At 46.9% G+C, this 17,224-nt stretch overlaps 1 protein-coding gene and 1 long non-coding RNA gene across 3 annotated transcripts in view; one reads left to right on the forward strand and one right to left on the reverse strand.

Annotated features, from left to right (window-relative positions):
- LOC111872454 (serum response factor homolog) overlaps positions 1-17,224 on the reverse strand; it is a 105,869-nt gene that overhangs the window by 31,501 nt on the left and 57,144 nt on the right. For both annotated transcript variants that reach the window (XM_023866392.2, XM_023866391.2), the window contains exon 3: positions 1,123-1,237. In XM_023866392.2, coding sequence (XP_023722160.1) covers positions 1,123-1,237 — 115 coding nt within the window. The remainder of the gene's footprint in view (positions 1-1,122; positions 1,238-17,224) is intronic.
- LOC111872455 overlaps positions 15,159-17,224 on the forward strand; it is a 26,084-nt gene continuing 24,018 nt past the window's right edge. The window contains exons 1-2 of the long non-coding RNA XR_002844231.2: positions 15,159-15,441; positions 16,788-16,976. This is a non-coding gene — a long non-coding RNA (uncharacterized LOC111872455). The remainder of the gene's footprint in view (positions 15,442-16,787; positions 16,977-17,224) is intronic.

A 17,224-nucleotide genomic window follows, 5' to 3' on the forward strand; every position in this document is an offset into this window, starting at 1 on the left:
GTAAATGTAATGTGTGTCATTCCTACGGACAGAAGTGTTTCAGCCTATGATAATAAACAGTGAGTAATTGTAAGGTGTGTCGGTGTGATATTAGTACCCTTGTTCTACTCATAATCCAAGACCCGTATAAAGACCTGAGAAGGAATTTCACTGCCTACCGAAACCACACCCAACAACGGAAAGCAAAAGGGGGAAAGAACGGTTGCATGAATGAAGTGACAGGAGGTTGGAGAAAACTGCATAAAGAGGAGCTTCATAACTTGTACTCTTCTCCAAGTATAATTAGAATGATCAAGTCAAGGAGGATGAGGTGGGCAGGTCATGTAACATGAATGGGGGAGACTAGGAATGCGTATAGGATATTGGTGGGAAAGCCAGAAGGAAAGAGACCACAGGGAAGATCAAGGCATAGGTGGGTGGACAATATTAGAATGGCTCTTAGAGAGATAGGATGGGGTGGTATGGATTAGATAGATCTGGTTCAGGGTAGGGACCAGTGGAGGGCTCTTGTGAACACGGTGATGAACCTTCAGGTTCCATAAAATGCTGGGAAATTCTTGAGTAGCTGCAGAACTGGCGGCTCCTCAAGAAGGGCTCGGCTCCATGAGTAAGTAAGTAAGTAAGTAAGGGGTGGAGAGATAACTGATGGGAACTGGTCGGGGTGGCAGGGCGGTTTCACGCCCGCTCCCTTCTACTGTAGTCTGCAGTAGTACTGGGCTGTGGTAAGTAATTTAGGGACTCCGCTTCAACTGCAGAGGCTGTACTGAAGGGACTGTAAATAGCGAGCAGGTAAGGAATTGGGAAGAAAACTGCCCAGGTTCACTTCGAGATCCCCCCCCCATATGACTAGAAGGACTGCGGAAATCCACGCAGAAGTTTATGAAATCAAGAGGAATACAATCACAAGGACACGACACGACGTAGTGCAGAGCCTTCACGAGCCCAAGACGCACACATTTTCTGCTTTTGACAGGGTTCCGCATCGAGAGGTTACATGTAATTGTTTAATGTGACAAAAATGGTTGCGCAGTATCTGGAACACGCCTCTCTCGGGAGGGAGCGGCACAAGCTGATGTAGCCTTATTTGATATCGTGGGGCAAGCCTCCAGACAGCCAACATACCTCTCGCGTCTGGTGTTCCAGCGGCCTCTTGATCAGGAGTCGGGGACTCGTTGCCACTAGAGTCGCCGCCACTGTCCGCACCGCCATTCTCTGACCGCGGGGACATGATCCCCTCCTGCAAACACACAACAACACCAAGTTTGTCAGAACAACTTGACAGGATTATAAGTTCAAGAAAGAAGTAAAAGTAAATGTAGCTATGGCCAATTATAGAGGAGAGTGAGGTGACTTACTACCTGAACCCATCAATCACTCAAACAATCACTGCTCCTCAGCAACCATCAATCCAAGCTGTGGGGTTTGCTTCCCCTGGAAACTCGCAGGCTTAACTTCCTGCTCGATAGTAGCCTAAACAGCCGTCAGGTCACAAATTGTAGCCGGATGCTAGCTCAAAATTTATGAGCAGTGGCCAGGTCATAAACAGTAGCCGGGTTTTATCCCACAAATTGTAAAAAGTGGCCAGGTCTGAAACGGGAGGAGACAAGAAACTGCAAATAGTGGCCAAGTCGCAAAAAGTAACCGGATAGTAGCGCAGAACTTGTAAATGTTGGCCAGGTCCCAAACGGTAGCAGCTCAGTAACACGGAAGTTGTGTCGAACATCTCTTGAGGATACGTTGTTACGCCTTGAGTGTTCAATAGGATGACTATTATTATTCAGGTATAGAAGCTTCCTAGCGAGAGCGGAACCAGATACGTCACTACACAACGACGACTCAACCACAACATTGGGATAGATCGGGTTTCGATTCCAGGCAGAGGCAAGAGATTTTTCTCAACTCCACAGCATCCAGACACCTCTGGTGCCCACCCAGCCTCCTATCCAATGGGTAAAGAGGACTTTCCACTGAGGGCACAGCGGCCAGGGCATGAAGCTGACCACACCCCTCCACCAAGTGCCGAGATTAAGAATACGTGGATCTCTACCTCCACTCCCCAATACGATTTCATAGCGCTATGTTTAATTAATTAAGCACAGGGATCCCTTTATTTTACTTATTAGCAAACACTTTCTGGCAGCAGAACCCGAAGGTTCAACGTCGCTAATATCAAAGCCCGCCAACTGATACGATCCTGAGCCAGTTTCATCCACCTTCCATCCTCACACTCTAAACCCTAATTATATTATTATTATTATTGCCTGCGACTGGATTTCTAACTGTTGTCAAGTACTGTAATAAATACACTGAACTGACCTAAATTGTTAGACATAACTATTACTGTTATCTGGAGCAGCAACGTCACAAGTGCCGCTGTGAGCAATCACGAAGCCGCGGTGCGGATGTGGAAATTTCGGACAGAACTGCAACAATGTGGCCGCAACACGAGACGCGCCTTGTTCGGTGCACACGTGTACTCCAAACATACTGACGACACACGCAAATCTCGTAAAAATATCCTTATGCAGCTCTGTCGGGGAGGGGGGGAATGTGTTTGTTGCTCTTAAATTCTACCGACCAACGCCACGAAAGACGCTCAACGTAAAAAGTACAAGCAGTCCTGTGAGCTGGAAAACACGTCGAAAAGAAGGACCTTGCAAACCTGCAAGGCATCGAATTCAGTTCTGTTCCGTGAGGTATTTCAGCACGCTGTCGATATCTCGACTATACAGAGTGTCCCAGGAAGTCACAGTATCGGTCATTCTAAACAACAAACAACATACATATGTACATGTGTCCTATTCCGAACGGTTTCCGAGATAGAGCCATTTCACTGTACAGTTCCAAAACTGTTGATAAGAAAGGGATATCACGTACTGTTTCTGATGCCGGTATTTATTGTTCAAGTGGCAATGTTGGTACAGTTCACCTAGTATAATACAATTTCGAAAATTCCACTGTCAACATCAATGCACTTTGCAACTCGTGTGAGGACATGGCGTGTTGCTCATCTCTACAGTGTACAGAGAAAGAGCTCTATCTCGGAAACCGTTCGTAATAGGACATATGTAGATATACACTTCTTGCTTGGAATGACCGATACTGTGACCTTTCCTCCTGGGACACCCTGTATAGCGTCGAACGGTAGGATCACTGTTGTATCATAAATTTGGAAAGAATTGGAAGACTGCAGTTGTGGCCTAATCATCCCGACATTTGCCTGTAGGGTCTGAGAAAAACCATGAAGATTCTAAGGCCGGATATTCTGTATCGGTATGGAGATTCGAAAGGAGACGGGCGAAGAGTACGGCCAACGGAACAAGAAGCGCAAAATGCTGACTGTGAAACATGTAAAATGAACACTTTGGAAACCTCTGGGCTGTCCTGAATGAGGTCCTACATGGTTTTTCTTAGTCTCTCCAGGCAAGTGCTGAGACAGTACATCAACAGACCACGACCACCTCCACCCACATTTCTCGCAATTCAATAACCATATTAGTATTCGAGGCTATAGCGTCTAGTTACTGACAGCGTCGTTACATCGCACCACAAAGACGTCACATGCAGAATACCGCAGCTTCACACTAAGGTGTCAGTGTTCTGTATGAGGTTTGGGGATCTCACGGAGGTTACTGTGAAGATTACAGTCTTCTGGCAGGTGACGCTATATACTCTGGTACATCGTTAGAAACGTTTCGAGAGAATCTGATGCCTCCATCTTCAGGGTAAAGAAGCTTCCAGTCTTCTCACTTTTTCACGCTCTCTTCTATTCTTAAGATAAAGGTAGCAGGTGTCTCCGAAACGTCGATAATGAGCTATCATATTGCAAGACGTTCGATTCCAACACACAAGTAACCTTCATGGTACTTTGTTGGTCTGTACATGCAGAACGTTAATACATAAGGTTTCTGTTTTCTGAAATAAAGGAACATCGTAATATTTTAATATCCGCTCGTTTAAGAGAGGAAACCAATTTTTCCAGAAAACAAAAACATACTTGAAAGGTCCGAGGTGTCTTGTAGCATACGACCTCGCTCAGTTTACAACCATCCACGTACTACTTTAAAATGTTCATAAACGTGCAGAACACCGGGAAATCGGTCATACTTTTCACGGTCCCGATAGAGAGAGGAAAGCGTGTGTGCATTGCAATCGTGACCAGGGACTCACATCCTAAAACAATTCTGCTTTCGTCGAGCACTTGTTAGCTCACACATTTGTAGAAAGAAAAATGGACTGGAATTCTCCTTCGCTTGCAAAAATTCAACATGCGCTCATGGCAGATTTTCTATTTACACTGAGACTAATGAAAATGAGGGTCTAATCCCCCTGCCCCCTTTCCCTCTCGGGTGGGAATTACCGCGCGATTTACCAATGTATCCAGATGGCAGCACCGTGGTGAGTTTCCTTCTGGCACTGGGCCTCCTACCGTCCGTAATCACTGCATTAGTGCTACACATTCGTCTAGTATCAATTGACCCGAAGTAGAAAGGTTCCCTAATTTTTTTTATTGCTAGTGGGGTGGGACTAAGTCCCTTGTACTGCGGCCAGTTCTGGCCTATTGTACCAGCCCCAGATGATAGGTGAAGGTGATTGTGGAGCAATTGGTGGAATGAAGATTGGCAGGGGAAACCGAAGTACTGGGAGAAAACCTGCCCCAGCGCCACTTTGTCCACCATAAATCCCACTTGACCAGACCCGGGATCGAACCCGGGCCGCCGCAGTGGGAAGCAAACGACTAACCGCTTGAGCTATGGTGCGGCCTACCCTACATTAGTCCGTCACCTGATGAAGGAAACAAAACCAGTCCCCGAAATATTATAGTATGAAAAACTGCGTCAACTGACAATGTCCCAAATACTAATCAAAACAAGTCCTACAGACATTCGGCAGAAACCTGCCATATTATTCTAATGCCATAACAGCTTCTGAGTGAACTGTCTGATACACAAGCTCTCCCCACACTCCTTCGACACCGCACAGAATACACGGCGCCAATGGGCACATAAACTAAGAAACTGAGCAAGCGAACACAGCGGCCAACAGGGCAACACCGACAGCTTCCTTTCACATTCTCTCCAATTCATTATTCACTAAACTTCGTACGAGCATTACTCTGTTATACTGTGAGCGTCATTAAAAAAGACAAACATACATTTGTCCCTATGTTTCATTTTTCGGAGGCACTAGGTAGCGTAGTTGTTTGAGGCACTATGCTACAAGCCGTAAGGTCGCGGGTTCGATTCCCGATGTGGTCACTGGATTTTTCAATTTAACTAATCCTTCCAGCCGCACTATGGCCCTGGGGTCGACTCAGCCTCTAATAGAAATGAGTACCAGGAACCTTCTTGGATGGGGGGGGGGGTAAAGGGCGGCCGGTGCGTATTGCCGACCTCGCCGCCATGTGTGAGCCAATTTTCTAGAAAATGTGGGAGCCTCAACGTTTCACAATCTTATGGGCTTCCACGGCCTGTTACAGGGATATCTTTACCCTTTTTTTATGATCAATTACGCGCCATCTTAAGAAAACACGTGGCGTAGTGGATGCATAACTCCACGCATACTACACCTCGCAGTAGTTGGAAGCGAGTGTTCCGCCGCTCTATCCCCAGGGAATGAGCCCGCTGTAGCCATTAGAGGAGGCTTGGTTGAAGCCCAGAGCCGGTTTGGAATTTTGGTGACGAGAAAAATATCTGTCTCAGCTGAGAGTCGAACCCCAATTTTTCGGCTGTCCAGCCCGCAACCTAATATTTACACAAACTCTACCATTCCGTCTATTCATCGTCGTTAAATAAACTATAATTGCTGGATCTGAGGTTATCATTGCAGTGACTACAGATAATACTACATTCAGGGATATGATGAGCTGTAGTCCGCCACGAGTTCACCGACGTTTCGGAGCAACGAATATAGGAACACGCAGGACCGGGGCCCTACTTGTTTAGCATATATTCGACCCTAAAGATAGAAAAGTAAGATATTCCGAAACGTTGGCGAAGTTCTCTACGGCGTCACATCCCAGAAGATAGCACTCTTCGGGCTGAGACTGTATCACAGTACTCAAGTAAAAGGTAAGGTAAAGCTATCCCTGTAACAGGCCGTGGAAGCCCATAGGGTTGTGAGACGTCGAGGTTCCCACATTTTCTAGACAATCGGATCAGAGATGGCGGTGAGGTTGTCAGCCTTACGCACCGGCCGCCCTTTACCCCCGGGAAAATTCCTGGTACTCATTTCTGTTAGAGGCTGAGTCGACCCCAGGGCCATAGTGCCGGTGGAAGGATTTGGTCAATTGAAAAATCCAAGACTACATCGGAAATGGAACCCGCGACCTTCCGGCTTGTAGCATAGTGCCTCAACCAACTACGCTACCGCGTGGCCCCTCACAATCAGGTATCGACGTCAAGCGCCCGCGGTTGCGACATCTTGCGTTCCAGTGAGACATTGCGGTTAGCCTGTTTACAGGATTTGCTAGCGGACATGAGCTCGCCTCTCGGTTTACAAGCGGATGTCCCCCCCCCCAAAGCTCTGCTATCTAATCAGCCATGACGTCCGCAAGCAACTGTTTCGTAGAGCGAACTCTTGGACTGCCAACATGGTGCGAGACAAATCTTGGAAAACTTCATTTATCCAGCTGGTTAAACTAATCCTTCTGGGTCCTAACGTTGTGTTGTTCGGAGGATAAGCCAGGAGACGAAGGCGGGAAGACGCTCAAATTGCAACTGTGAGACCAGGCCTATGGACAGGGCCTCTTCCTCTGCTTTTGCAAGTCTGTACGGTCGCTTGCGGATAGAGAAGGTCTCCAGATATGGATGGTAACTATGGATATACTGAAAAAGTAGTCGGGGACAGCCGACAAGGCGTGGTCCTCCACCCTGGGGGTTGGGCTTAAGGGTAACAGCTCCTCGTGGCAAAAAAAAAAAACTATTACCAAATGTTATACAGGTCTTTGGGTTTGGACGAATTCTTTCGAACGACCTAAGCAAAGGAGAGATTAATCTGGCTCAGGATAATCACCTGTGACGGACTCATGCAAACACGACAATGAACCTGTGTGTACCATAAAATTTGGGGAAATTCTTGAATAGATGAGCGACTGTTGGCTTCTCAGGAAGGACTTGTCTCCATGAAATTAGTTAATAATAATAATAATAATTATTATTAGTGGGCTGAGACCGAGTCTACTTGGTACTGCGGCCACTATTGGCCTATTTTACCAGGCCAGATGATGGTGATTGTGGAGCAATTGGTGGAATAAAGATTGGCATGGGAAACGGAAGTAGTCAGAGAAAACCTACCCCAAGTCCACTTTGTCCACCACAAATCCAACTTGACCAGACCCGGGCTCGAACACAGGCCGCCGCGGTGAGAAGCCAACGACTAGCCGCCTGAGCTATGGCGCGGAATAGTCAGCTAGTTAGTGCGGCTGGACTCTGATAGCCGGACTGTAAGCAGCAGACATGCCTGCATAATGTTAACTTTCGCAAGTGGGTGATCAGGAAGAAGATGCTACGTGTGGGCAGTGACAGAGGAAGCCCAACCTAAGCAGACACGATTCGACATCAGAGGGCCCGTCGGCGCACATTCTGAGCGTGTCACTTCCACCTGACACGAGGGGTCAGTCTCACAGGACCCCATTCTCTGTTTCTAATATTCAAACAAACTGAATATTTGGAAATGACAACGGTGTTAACGCACGGCAAATGAAATCGGCAAATTTACGAACTAAAATATATTATTTCATTTAAAGGTTATATATCCTTCTTCGGTTGACCAAAACCGCATGGTAAAGACAACTGGCTCGCATATGGGATGCGTCAGCAGTGGGTTCACTCCTGCCTCATATTCGGGAGATGGTGGGTTCAAAACTCGGCCCTAAGACCGGCTACCCTGACTCAAGTTTTTGTGGTTTTCCTCAGTCCCTCTAGGCCAGTGCTGGGAAAAGTACTTACATTATGTCACGACCACTTCCTTCCATATATGTTCCTATTCATTATGCATTAATTATCCTCTCACTCGACGCTAGTCTGAGTACGTCGAGAGTCGATAATTTTAACAGATACAAGAATATACATGTAACTCCATAATGGAGAATGTATGTCATTTCGAGGCGAATTCTGAATGTATTGTCACAAACTGGGTAACTTTATCCGTCCTTTCTTTCTTTCAGACTAATCAAAACAGACATTCCATCACCAAGAATATTAAATCTAATTTCAGTTGATTTAAATTCAATCTATACTGAGAAAACAAAATACTGGACTTATTCCAATTACAGTGCAGAGCTGTAAACGTTTCAAGACAGGACAGTCGGTGTACCGTCCGAGATTAGAACTCGGCACCTGCGGAATACAAGTCACAAGCGTTACCGCTTGAGCCTAATTGATCTATCAACTGTTACAGTTCATGTCTCCCCAGTACAGTGTTCAGGACTGCACAACGCGGATACCACACGCAAACGAAATCCGCATTTTATTTGGGTTTGGAACAAGGGAACATCACCTCCGCCTTGGGCATCAACTTTAAGCACTCACTGCATAAGTAACATGACGTTCAGGGATGAACTAATTGCCTACTTTCCTTTGATACAACACGAACCGCATAGAAAACGATGGGTCCAACAATCCTTCATAGCCATCGCCGTGAAATCCTCAAATCTTACAAATTTTCTAATGTTGCGTCTGTATTAATTGACGCCGTAATGGGTCTACCGAGCCGTTGCCTAGCAGCGAGAGAGGCATACACATACAGGCACACAGACTGATGGAAGGGATTTATGAAATACGCCGTTGTGACGAGATCAGGTGCCATGATGCACACACCAAGTTTCATAAAGACTGGTTCAGCACTCAGTTTATGGGGGGTAGAGACACACACGGCATGGTGATAGCATAAGCCAATTTTTGTTTTTTGTTTTCAAAATATGGAAAGTAGGCTTAAAAATCCAACTCAAGTTATAAATGGAAAAGTTGAGAGACTATTAGGTCGGGCTCAACTCTAACTAGCTCCTAGAAGTTCAGATGTACCCGTGCTTAATTACGCACCGGTTCACGAAGATGTGAGGAGAAATGGCCGTACATCTCCACCAATTCTTAACGTGGCCAGTAGACGGACATGAATGCTTGGCTTCAGGGCCGATCTCTTTACCTACGGAATTTCATTTGTTTCGCGACGCTGGTAGGACAATTATCGAATAATGAATTAGAACAGTCCGGAAGGAAGTGGCCGAGACTGAATTTTAAGTACCATCCCGGAATTTGCTTAGACGGGCCAAGGAGAAACTATGAAAGACCTCACTCACATCGACCGTGTATTGGGCCGGAGTTTGAACTCGGGACCTCCCGAATACGAAGGAGTTACAAGCACTGGGCCTCAATGTTCGATTCTATCCTCGCGGAAAGCGCCCCAGGTACGACGGACATACGACCGAGTGGCCAAAGCGCGGGTCTCAATCTATACCTCTGCCGGGAATGGAATCCTGATTTCCTGCTGATCCAGTCCGAAGCTTAGTCACTATACTGACTGAGCTACGTAGCCCGTACATGAGCCATATTAGGTTATAAAGAGCAGTGAGGCGTTATTTTGTTGTGATGTGTCGTGTAAGCTGTGTACAGTTACGTACTCATTCGTCATGAGAATTACATAATGCAGTAAGTAGTGTCGGACAGGCAAATATCAGTAGCTTTACTGCTGACACGCGTATACCAGTGTCGGAGCGAACCCGGGCGCAAGAAAGCGTATCTCAGGGCTGCTGCGCCTTCGTCCAGCCCTGCCCGTTCTGTTGATCTGACACTTAGCGGCGCCCATACCGTTTTGCCTATCCAGCCTAATGAAGCAGTATACATACGTCACCACACCGGCCTGCTGTAGGTCTATGCACAGTTATCTCTCTGCTTGATTACGCGCCACGTCATGAAGACGTGTGGAGGACAGCGTAGTTTCTTGAGGCACCATGCTACAACCCGGAAGGTCGCGGGTTCGATTCCCGATGAGGTCACTGTTTCTTTTATTGACCTAATTCTTCCAGCCGCTCTATGGCCCTGGGGTCGACTCAGCCTCTAACAGAAATGAGTACCAGGAATCTTCCTGTGGGGGGGGGGGTAAAGGCGGCCGGTGCGTTGGGCTGACATCCTCACCGCCATCTGTGAGCCGGTTTTGTAGAAAATGTGGGAGCCTCGATTCGGCCTCCACGGTCTGTTACAGGGATAACATTACCCTACCTTACACACTTTAACTGAGCGAGATAGGAAAGAGGTAACCCATATTAGAAAGTCCTCAGTTTGAATCTCGGCCAAGAGACCGGTTATTTCGAGTTTTTTTTTTCGCGATTCTTCTCCGTCCCTCCAGACAAGTGCCAGGAGAGTACCTATATTAAGCCATGATCGCTTACTACCAAATTCTTCTGGCTTCATCAATCGTCATACCATTCGAAGGTCGTGCATTAACCCTCATACCTCCCGACGTAATATAAACCTTGGCACTGAACGGGAGTGGTCAGATTCAAGCCCCGGCCTCTTTAACCAGAAGGAAAGTGGCTGGTATCCATTCCACAGGAGGTCGTGTGGGGACTCAGGGCTCGTCAGTACGCTGTGGGCAACAGAAAGGTCTCTCGAGCTACTCGAAAGCGAACCCAAATTCGTCACGCGGTAGCGCAGTTCAATGAGGGACTATGCTACAAGCCGGAAGGTCGCAGGTTGGAGTCCTGACAAGGTCACTGGATTTCTTCAATTAACCTAATCCTTCCAGTCGCACTATGGACCTGGGGTCGACTCAACCTCAAACAGAAATGAGTAACAGGCATATNGCAAAATGTGGCAGCCTCGACCTCTCACAAACCTGTGAGCCTCCACGGCCTGTTACAGGGATAGCTTTACCTTTCTTTTATATTTTTAACCCATTTACAGGTAGTCTATATACCGACTGCGACATCCGGGTTCCAAAGATAACCGCTGGGCCCTTTCACAGCCACAATCAACAGTCAGAACTCTAGCTTTTGCTTCATGTCCTTCTCTACTGGACCACCTCTGTGGTCTCGTGGTCAGAGTTCCTGGCTACAGATCCAGAGGTCCCGGGTTCGATTCCCGGCGCTACCATATTTTCTGAGAAGTAGTGGGTATGGAACGGGGTCCACTCAGCCTCGTGAAGATAATTGAGGAGCTATTTCAAGGAAATAGCGGCTCCGGTCTAGAAAACCGAAATTAACGGTCATGAGGATTCGTTGCGCTGACCACGTGACAGCCTCTATCCGTTAAAGTTGGCACTAACTTCGCCGACAAGCGGCGCTCGCTCGGTCGGTATAGTTCGCTTGCGGACTAAAACCACGTTTTTTTTTGTTTTTTTGTTTTTTCCTTTCCTTCTCTGTTGATGGCCGTGATGACCACTCTGACTGGACGTGTGTGAACGAATTTGGTGTCAATCCAGACCTGGCCACAGCAGACGTGGGATGCGAACGAGCGCGTTGCGCAATGCCTGCCACTCCATCACCTGACATCATCAGGAGGCGAGCAGCTCTGCCGCAACGTTCAGGCGTCCTGCCTCAGTCCAGCACAGGCCTACAGAAAGACGCACCTTCCCTGTCAGTTGCCTGACCGCGGTATCACAAAAGGACCATGTAGTAGTTCAAATGGTCTTGCGACGAAGGGCGCGTGACAGTGGCGATGTTTCACTCGTCACATACAGAGAACTGAAAACCTATGTACTAGTCAGGGTTTGCCCAAAATATAAAGGTAAAAAGGGCGAAGTTGTCCCTGTGCTCAATTAAGTACTGTGCCATGATAACAGGTGGGGATTTGCGGTCTGAGAAAGTAGAACTAACTCTATAACAGGTCGCGGAGGTCCATAGGATTGTCAGACGTCGAGGCTCCCACATTTTCTAGACATTCGGCTCACAGATGGAGGTGAGGTTGTCAGCCTTACGCACCGGCCGCTCTTTACCCCCCAGGAAGTTTCCTGATACTCATTTCTGTCACAGGCTGAGTCGCCCCAGGGACATAATGCGGTTGGGAGGATGAGGACAATAGAAAATTCCAATAACCTCATTAGGAATCGAACCCACGACCTTCCGGTTTGTAGCACCGCCACCGCGTGCCCCCTGGATAGCTCCACGTATTCATAACCTCGGTGCCAGTTCGATCGTTAAAGCGGTGAGGATAAGGACTGAATGACTGAAGAATCGAGATTTGATTCCCGGAAGGGGCAAGATATTTTTCTTTCCTCCGCAGCGTCCAGTCCAGTTCGAATCGAAACCTTTTTCCAAGTGGATGAAGCACCCGGGACAAACGCTCACCAATCAACTCCACCTGAAGCAGAGATTATGAATGCACGAAGCTATACCTACATTCCCCCCATACTTCTTCATAGCGTGGCGCTTAATCACGCGCAGGGACAACTCAACTCTACTTCACCTTTACCTTATTCATAAAATAGGCGTACGTGTGGGCCCCACAGCCAGTCTGGACGGAGACAAAACTTTGTCGGTCTCAAATCGCCTTCTTCAAGGGCGTCCAATATTAAAATAAAATTTTATATTATTTTATATCATTTTAAATTCCTATAGAAATCATTTCAAATATACCACATTATAAAATATCACTAACATTAATACTAATACGATGCTGGAAACCAGCGATTTGTGTAAGTAATGGTTTTTACATCTTGTCTGGTGTAATGTAAACGTGTCGTATAAAAGAGACTGATCGTGTCTTGAAGCATTCCTGTGGCGGTTTGGATGTTCGTGCGCTGGTCACTTCAACAGATGAAACCCACCAATACTACCCGACACAACTCCAACACGCACAATACAAACAACATACCACCACCTAATGTAATGGGTTACATATTGCAGGCATAATACACTAAATCATACATACTATATGCAGCACACTCTTACACAATACAACACCATCACACAACCACAACAGCATCAGACAGTGATCATAATGACAGAATACACTGGAGACAACATTCGAAACCAGAACTAGCAGCATTTCACATTATCGACTAATACAAGAGCAACATACACGCTCACGAAGTGTGCATAACACAAGAGTGTTTCACAATGAACTCTCCTTCGAATCAGCTAATAATCTGATGAAGATAAAGTATACATTATTAAGAAAGCAGTCTTCTGGGATTTGGCACCGTGTATATGTGGTGTTAACCGACGTTTCGACTGTGCAGACAGTCTGCTTTTACCGGTTCTCACGGTCTCTTCGCTTGCAGATTTCTTATATTTTTTCTTCCACCCTGAAGATGGTGGCGATACGTTCATCCGAAACGTCGGTTAACACCACATATACACGGTGCCAAATCCCAGAAGACTGCTTTCTTCATAGTCACCGCCGTGAAAGCCTCAAATCTTACATATACATTATTAAGTTATATTTCAAACTACTTCCTACCCCCTCATACGTTTCTTAACTTTAAGAATTTTAGATAATTATACACTCAGCGTGAGGGATGTTACTGGTATTGGATCCCGTATCCAACAAATATTAATATATGAAATTATTTAATTTATTTAGTATCTGTAAAACAAATTCATTACACGTGATGATTGATGGTGATTGCAACATGTCGTGTTTTAAGAAATAAACGCTAATTTGTTGGTATTCACTCATGCGCCGCCTAGCATTTGTTACGCAGACGCTACAAGTGTCTTCGGCTCCGATACCTGTCCCGCAGTTCCGGGCATTCTCGTTCCCAGACTTCCTCAAACTATGTGCTTCCGTTGTGGAATGGGAAAGCACGTCTCACGCCCGTGTAACATGAACTCGGAGACATCAAGAGAGGAGTGGCCGCGCCATAGCTCAAGCGGTTAGTCGCTAGCTTCCCACCGCGGCGGCCCGGGTCTGGTCAAGTGGGATTTGTGGCGGACAAAGTGGCGCTGGGGCAGGTTTTCTCCGAGTACTTCGGTTTCCCCTGCCAATCTTCATTCCACCAATTGCTCCACAATCACCCTCACCTATCATCTGGGGCTGGTACAATAGGCCAGAAGTGGCCGCAGTACAAGGGACTTAGTCCCACCACACTAGCAATAAAAATAAAAAGAGAGGAAACATGACAATAAATCGAAAAGGAAAGGTTGCAGACAGGACAGTAAGACGAAATTGGGCTCAGAGCAAAGTTCCAAGCCATGAAGACGTATGGGAGAGTGGACATACGAATTCTTAACCGCGACACTGGATGGAGATGGGCGGTTAGCCTGGCGTCAAGACCGCTTTACCCTCGGGGAAGGAGCCCCCAGTACCTCTCAGAGCTGTCTAGACGTTGTGGGAAATAGAGAGATGCGCTGAACTTGACGGTCTGACACCGGTGACTACGGACAGTGAAGCCGTGTAATCCGGTAGGAGTCCACCGACGTTTCGGAGGAATATATCGCTTTCACCTTCAGGTTCGAATAATAAACCAGGAAGCTGCTTACTGCCTGCTTCATACTGGGTTCACTCTGTGACCCTAAAGGAGGGGACAGTACGTCCTTGCGAAACATCAGTGATCTACTGAACTACATGGCTTTACAACCTGGAATATCATATTTTTCAGAAGAACCTTTTGTACCTATCGGGATCGAACTCAATTTTCCAAAGTCGTATAGCCCTAGTCTAGTCACTATACTGACCGAGCTATCCGGCTCCTAGTGCTGACGACAGCGAAAAAGGAACAGCACATCTGAGGTAAATGAGAAGTTCACGAAACACTTCCGTCGCCTCAAGGGAAAACGTGCCGGAACTGGCTGTGAGAAGATCGGATTAAAATTAATCTGAGCAGAGAACGGGCATGTTAAGATTTCGACTGGACCTGACTGGCTCAATATAGGGCCTCTGATGAACACGGCGATGGACCTTGGGCCTTCATGAAGAGGGGGAAGGGGGTGGGGAGGGGTACTGTTCACCAGCTGAGTGTCAGGTTTTTAGAATCCGACTGCGGCCGACAAGAGTTCAGTGACATGTTTGTGGAAATCAGTACCAGGCCTGACGGCTAATGTGCAGGTCTCTCGCTGCCTCCAGCCAAGGCCGCATCTCAATACGCACGCTTCCTATCAAGCCGCGCCATAAATGGAAGTTGTCTTTAGAGCAGTACGATGGTTACACGGCGCGCGCTTCCCCTTTTAAGGCAGCTCTCGAAGCAGCCCTGCCCAAAGCGGGAAGGAAACGCGACGGACTAGCTCGCTAGCTCGCTCTGTGACTCATACGAGTCGGCCGGAGAGCTACGCACACACATGGTCAGTTCATGCTCCGGCTACGGTAGAGTCACGGAGACAGCAGGCGGGAAGGAAGACCCAGCGCGTGCTGGAGATGTTATTGTTGTTATGTGACTCCCACACGAGAGCGCTGCAGTAGGGGGGGGGCACTGTACAACAGGGTGACATTGCCGGACTCTGTGCAACTTTCAGTACGAGAGTGGACACGCAGACGCATGGAGCTGTGGGACAAACTCGAGTTTACTGTAAGTACAAATGAACTTTCTCTAACGCCATTTTTTCTCGAAAGCAAGTGTATTTTCCTTTTATATTTCAACGAAGACCTCTGCATACATTTTGTTGCTAACGATCTACAAATCATATGAGCAAACAAATAGGAGAACCGTACCCTGACATGAATATCAAATGATAGTAGTTTCTAAAAGATATGGCTCGTTCGTAACACCGAAAGCATTAATAATATTACATATTGATTATTTATTTAACGACGCTGTCGGTAGATGAGACTACATAGTGTCAAATGCTAGACTGAATTGGGAAAGATGCAGACGGAACTGGTTGTGGCCTAATTACAGAAACTATAAATGAATTCTTCTTAAGGGACTGAGGAAAACCATCAGAAATCCTCAGTCAGAATAGCCGGTATCCAGACCAAGATTTGACCTCGGGACCTACAGAATACATGGTTGATACCTACTCAGCTACAAAGTTTGGTAGATTTCATTTTATGCTGCTACTTGTATTCCGTAAGGACCTGCCGCACGCTTATGGTGTGGTCGGCAGTAACAAGCAAATGCACTCAATGTAGCCATGAATGAAGTCAGCACTGAACTAGGCTCGTGTACGTAGAGAACTACATAAACGCGTAATAAGTATATCTGGACCAGAAGTCATTACGGCGCCATTAAATTAACAGTATCATTAAGTCGCTACGACAGTAAGGTAACCTGCGTAATTACACTGCGCACCGAGCCCCGAATGATTTATGGCGATGGTGACAGTATTAAGATTTGAAAATTCCATACATGGACCGCCTCGTTAACTCCGAGGGTTTTTATTTCGTAAATAAACTGAACATGACAACTGAAGAGGCGCGCTTGCTGCAATAAGTAATGGGCTGGGTTCAAAACCAGTGGCCGGCGCCACCCAGAGTCGCTTCAACAATTTCTGATCGACATTGTGACAATTATTTGGCGGCCAGGCGAGGGGGGGGGGGGTTGTTTTCATGCTCAGACATCGCCTCAACTTGCAGTTAAGTGCAACATTTAGATACAGAATTTACACGCTCATTTCGTGGCAACTGGTTTTGTGACGCACGCTACCATGGCAAGCGATTATGGGTCGTACTGCTGTTTTTGAACTGCCCGCCGACTTCTGCATGCCTATCCTCAACAGGACTGGTTCGACATGCTTTGGAATTTTATTTCAAATTTCAAACAAAGGGAAACAAAAATTAGAATTGCCTATCTGAGATGTGTTTCTCTTGTTTTAACAAGAGTCCGGGTCGAGTTTCCCATTAAGCTGTCAGCACGTAGCTGTAACTCCACCATCAATAACTGCACAAATAACGCACCATCTGTTTCATTTAAAGGTGTGACGATGCTTTCTGACCCTCCTGTACGTTCAACAACCCCAAAGAATTGTGTCGGATGGCGGCAAGGCAAGAACACGAGCGCCCACGCCAGATGAACGACAAAATCGACACATGAAGATCGGGAAGGAAACGCAGGTGTCTGCAATCCCGCCAGAAGGACCACTTCAGCCATGACATACGTGTTGGGTAAGTGATGGGCAATTAAAAGTGCTCTAATCTCTTGGAATATGGGTAAAATGTAAACAGGTGTTAGGGGAGACAGGACGCGGGGAGTGGGGGGTGGGGTGGGGAGGCACAGTAATTGGCCCCTCTCGCCTGCCCACCCCCGCCGGCTATGGGGCCGTGCTGTTATGGCAGACATACTAACAGAAATAAAAAGGAAAAAAAAAAACCATAAAAGCTGAGTTGCTGCTACGGAGATGAAAACACGGGTG

This window comes from Cryptotermes secundus, unplaced genomic scaffold, assembly GCF_002891405.2.
Source record: "Cryptotermes secundus unplaced genomic scaffold, Csec_1.0 scaffold505, whole genome shotgun sequence".
Classification (NCBI taxonomy): Eukaryota; Metazoa; Arthropoda; class Insecta; order Blattodea; family Kalotermitidae; genus Cryptotermes; species Cryptotermes secundus.